We start from the raw sequence: 4,551 nt of genomic DNA, 5'->3' as shown, positions 1-4,551 counted from the left end.
ACAGCCGTCTCAGGTCCTGCTGTTTCAGTCGTGTTTTCCTGACGGAGCAGAGGGACTCTGGAGGCGGAGTGGTTCCAGTCTGACACACACCGCCTGCTCACACACACACTCAGCCAACGGCCGGCGCTCCACCAACACTCGTTCCACTGAGTCAACCAAGGTCAGCTGAATGGGAGGGCTGCCCCAGGGGATTCTGGGAAATCCTAGCTGGCAGAGATAGGGCCATCTTGGTCGCAGTGGCACAACCGTGCAGGTGGACGGCTGCAGCTACGTCTCTGAGTCGGGGGACGCTCCGGGCGACGTGGAGGTGGAGGAGTGGTCGGTGTCCTCCAGCTCCTTGAAGCCCCGGCCGTCTGCGGCGGAGGCGGCGGAGGCGGCGGAGGAGCGTGTGCTGGAGACGCCTTCCTTCTCTCGCTTCTTCTGCTTCATGCGTCGGTTCTGGAACCAGATCTTGACCTGCGTCTCGTTGAGCTCCAGCGTGGCGGCGATCTCCACCCGCCGCGCCCGCGTCAGGTACTTGCTGAAGTGGAACTCCTTCTCCAGCTCCGTCAGCTGCCGCGTGCTGAAGTTGGTGCGCATGGCGCTGTTGTGAGCGCCCGCCAGGCCGAAGTCGCAGTTTTTCACTGGATGGACAAAGCACAAAGCCCCTGGTCAGAACGAGCGTCTTCTCTGGACTCGGAGTCCAGATGTGACGGCTGGCACTGCAGCGGCCTTCTGAGTTCCCTGTGAGCGTTCCTCATACTATAGATTACACACAAATCTGACAACACAAAAGCTACACTTTTTAAATACCAGATCAAACACAGATTTCACAAAAATGCTAAAAGTGTAAAATCCTCAGCAGCCAAACACTGAACATTAGAAGACATGAGACAAACGTTAGTTTTTATCTTCTTTCAAACATTAAATTCATTTTATCATGTGGTTTCCAGACAGCCATGGAGCTGCTAACAGGTTTTAATATAATTCTGCTTCTGTTAAAAACGACGGCCTCACTGACCAGAGTGAGTTTCATCATTCAGAGCTTATCTGCTTATATTTTCTGAAAGTGTTCAACCAGCAGCGTGCAGTAAAGACACCAAGAGTCAGATCCAGCAGGGAAAAGGCTGACGGCCAGAGACAGGAGCCCGGTGGAGAACGGGTGGAGAACGGGTGGAGGGGCTGGGTGGAGGGTGGAGGGGTTGGGTGGAGGGTGGAGGGGCTGGGTGGAGGGTGGAGGGGTTTGGATGGACGGTGGAGGGCTGGGTGGAGGGGGCTGGGTGGAGGGGACTGGGTGGAGGGGGCTGGGTGGAGGGGCTGGGTGGAGGGTGGAGGGGCTGGGTGGAGGGTGGAGGGGTTGAGTGGAGGGTGGAGGGGTTGGGTGGAGGGTGGAGGGGTTGGATGGATGGTGGAGGGGCTGGGTGGAGGGGCTGGGTGGAGGGTGGAGGGGTTGAGTGGAGGGTGGAGGGGTTGAGTGGAGGGTGGAGGGGTTGGGTGGAGGGTGGAGGGGCTGGGTGGAGGGGCTGGGTGGAGGGTGGAGGGGTTGAGTGGAGGGTGGAGGGGTTGGGTGGAGGGTGGAGGGGTTGGATGGATGGTGGAGGGGCTGGGTGGAGGGTGGAGGGGTTGAGTGGAGGGTGGAGGGGTTGGGTGGAGGGTGGAGGGGTTGGGTGGAGGGTGGAGGGGCTGGGTGGAGGGGCTGGGTGGAGGGTGGAGGGGTTGAGTGGAGGGTGGAGGGGTTGGGTGGAGGGTGGAGGGGTTGGATGGATGGTGGAGGGGCTGGGTGGAGGGTGGAGGGGTTTGGATGGACGGTGGAGGGCTGGGTGGAGGGGGCTGGGTGGAGGGGACTGGGTGGAGGGGGCTGGGTGGAGGGGCTGGGTGGAGGGTGGAGGGGCTGGGTGGAGGGTGGAGGGGTTGAGTGGAGGGTGGAGGGGTTGGGTGGAGGGTGGAGGGGTTGGATGGATGGTGGAGGGGCTGGGTGGAGGGGCTGGGTGGAGGGTGGAGGGGCTGGGTGGAGGGGCTGGGTGGAGGGTGGAGGGGTTGAGTGGAGGGTGGAGGGGTTGGGTGGAGGGTGGAGGGGTTGGATGGATGGTGGAGGGGCTGGGTGGAGGGGGCTGGGTGGAGGGTACTGGGTGGAGGCGGCTGGGTGGCGGGGCTGGGTGGAGGGGGCTGGGTGGAGGGGGCTGGGTGGAGGGGCTGGGTGGAGGGGGCTGGGTGGAGGGGGCTGGGTGGAGGGGGCTGGGTGGAGGGGGCTGGGTGGAGGGGCTGGGTGGAGGGTGGAGGGGCTGGGTGGAGGGTGGAGGGGTTGAGTGGAGGGTGGAGGGTTGGGTGGAGGGTGGAGGGGTTGGATGGATGGTGGAGGGGCTGGGTGGAGGGGCTGGGTGGAGGGGGCTGGGTGGAGGGGCTGGGTGGAGGGGGCTGGGTGGAGGGGGCTGGGTGGAGGGGGCTGGGTGGAGGGGCTGGGTGGAGGGGCTGGGTGGAGGGGGCTGGGTGGAGGGGGCTGCGGTTGCTTTAAAAGATAACAGGGCAGGACAGACTTCCCAGGGAGAAATAACCCGTCTGTTCTATCCATTAAGAGGCGGAGCGGGTGGGGGCCCAGCTGACTCCGTCCAGACCGGCTATCAGCACCCGCCACTGGAAACCGTCCTGAAAGCTCCAGAAACAAGCTGCCTTTCTCCCTCAGCCTTTAAAATAGAGTGGGACAACAACAGGCCCGTGGACCGCTTTGGGCCGGCCTGGCGTTCCTTCTGGCCTCCAGGAGAATTTATAGTCCGGATTTTATTATTGTTTTGACAGAAGATGAAAACAACTAAATTCACATTTAATTTATAAATATACTGTAATTACATTTATTAATTAAAAAAATGAACTTCATATATTTAATAGAAATAGTTTAAATATCTTGTCTGCTCAGTCACATTTGAGGAGTGAAGTGAGGATGAAATCTTTTTTCCTTCATAATCATACAATATGGCCATCGATGCTTTAAAAGCTGTTTAATTAATATTATTAAGTCTTAGAAAAAAACAAAGACAAAAAGAAAAAAAGGAAAAACGAACATTGAGGTCTTGAAGAATTTATATTTAACCTGCATTTAGTAACGGAAAGAGCAAACATTTTCTGGCTGTGTGATGGGCTTCAAATTCAAATGTTATTATTATTATTGTTATTATTATTATTATATTGTTGTTGTCATTATTATACCACTACCGCCAAAATAATAATAATAATAATAATAATAATAATAATAATAATAATAATAATAATAATAATAATAACAACAATAACAATAATAATAATAATAATAATAATAATAATAATAATAATGATGCAGTATTTTGCAGACTCTAACATAATATTGTTTCCGTTTTTCTGAGCAGGTTGGATTCTTTTCATTAAAGGATCCAAACGGCCTTTATCTAATTCAGACAGTGCGAGCAGCTTCGCATCAATCAAACATCGCTTGTTCTGCATGTTCAGGAAGTCGTTCTGTTCTTTAACCCGGTTAATAAAATAAAACAATAATCTGAGGAGAGGGACGGCCTGCAGGCCCGCTGCTGTCTGACTGACTGGCTCTGTTTCGCTCCTTGTTGACTGAGTGTTGTTCAGAGATGATTAATGCGTTGTTTGTGTGTGTGTGTGCGTGTGTGTGCGTGTGTGTGAGTGTGTGTGTGTGTGTGTGTGTGTGTGTGTGTGTGTGTGTGTGTGTGTGTGTGTGTGTGCGTGCTCGTGCTCACCTGTTTTGGGCGGATTCCTCTTCACCTTCATCCAGTCGAAGGTCTGGCCCCCGCCGGCCTGCTGGCCTTCCTCATCCTCACGGTCCCGGTCCCGGTCCCGGTCCCGGTCCCCAGACCCCGGCAGCTCTCCGTAGCCCCCTCCGTGCGTGAGCCCCAGGTATCCCGCTGCGTCCAGACCCCCGCCGGCCTGCTGCGGGTACTGTGACCCGGCCAGGGCGCCCTGAGGCCCGCAGTAGGCCCCGGCCAGGGCCCCGTAGCTGGGCCCCACAGCGGAGCCCGAGCCGGGGAAGGTGGACTGGTGGTAGTATGATGGAGCCACCGACTCCTCCATGAAGTACTGAGGGAGGAGGGACTCCGGGGGGCCTGCTGCCATGTAATCAGAGTTAGTGGCCTGGCCCGAGTAGGCCCCGGTGCTGCCCCCGGTGCTGCCCCCGGTGCTCCCCCCGCCGTACGGAGGCAGCACTCCGCCCGGTAAGCTCTGGCTGTGGTGGAGGTGAGGATGCGGGTGGTGGTGATGGTGGTAGCCGGGGTGCTGCTGCTGCTGCGGCTGCTGCTGCTGCTGCTGCTGGCCCGCTCCCCCTCCGGAGCCGTCAGCCCCGGTGGCCGCGTACATCCTCCCGTCCGCCGTGTAGCTGAGCGGACCCGCGGGGCTGCCGTCGCCCCTGGCCCCGGAGAGGCCCGGGTGGAAGGCGCCGGAGGCCGCGGGGAACCCCTGGTGATGCTGGTCCAGGGGGAGGTGGTGAGGATGCAAGTGCGCGTGGGGGTACCCGGACTTTGGCACAGAGTAGGCGCCGGTCCCCGGACGGTTACAGATGGAGTACTCCACGAAAGAGTTCAT

At 57.7% G+C, this 4,551-nt stretch overlaps 1 protein-coding gene across 1 annotated transcript; it reads right to left on the bottom strand.

Annotated features, from left to right (window-relative positions):
* Positions 1-267: 267 nt before the first annotated feature.
* On the bottom strand, positions 268-4,551 carry LOC115387455 (homeobox protein Hox-B1a-like). The gene is made up of 3 exons (XM_030090164.1): positions 4,325-4,551; positions 3,714-4,195; positions 268-623 (listed from the first exon to the last, which is right to left on the bottom strand). The coding sequence occupies exons 1-3, from the start codon at positions 4,549-4,551 to the stop codon at positions 268-270; spliced, it is 1,065 nt and encodes a 354-aa protein (XP_029946024.1).

This window comes from Salarias fasciatus, chromosome 4 (assembly GCF_902148845.1).
Source record: "Salarias fasciatus chromosome 4, fSalaFa1.1, whole genome shotgun sequence".
NCBI classification, from domain to species: domain Eukaryota; kingdom Metazoa; phylum Chordata; class Actinopteri; order Blenniiformes; family Blenniidae; genus Salarias; species Salarias fasciatus.
Note: the sequence above shows the minus strand (reverse complement) of the source record. Positions and strands in the feature narration are given on the sequence as shown.

What these genes read in the sequence shown, in the direction of transcription:
- LOC115387455 (XM_030090164.1), bottom strand. Translation starts at nt 4,551, where the DNA reads ATGAACTCTTTCGTGGAGTACTCCATCTGTAACCGTCCGGGGACCGGC. An exon ending in TACACGGCGGACGGGAGGAT is followed by an intron (nt 4,196 to 4,324) that starts GTACGCGGCCAC and finishes CCTCCACCACAG; the next exon opens with CCAGAGCTTACCGGGCGGAG. An exon ending in GAGGAATCCGCCCAAAACAG is followed by an intron (nt 624 to 3,713) that starts GTGAGCACGAGC and finishes TTGTCCATCCAG; the next exon opens with TGAAAAACTGCGACTTCGGC.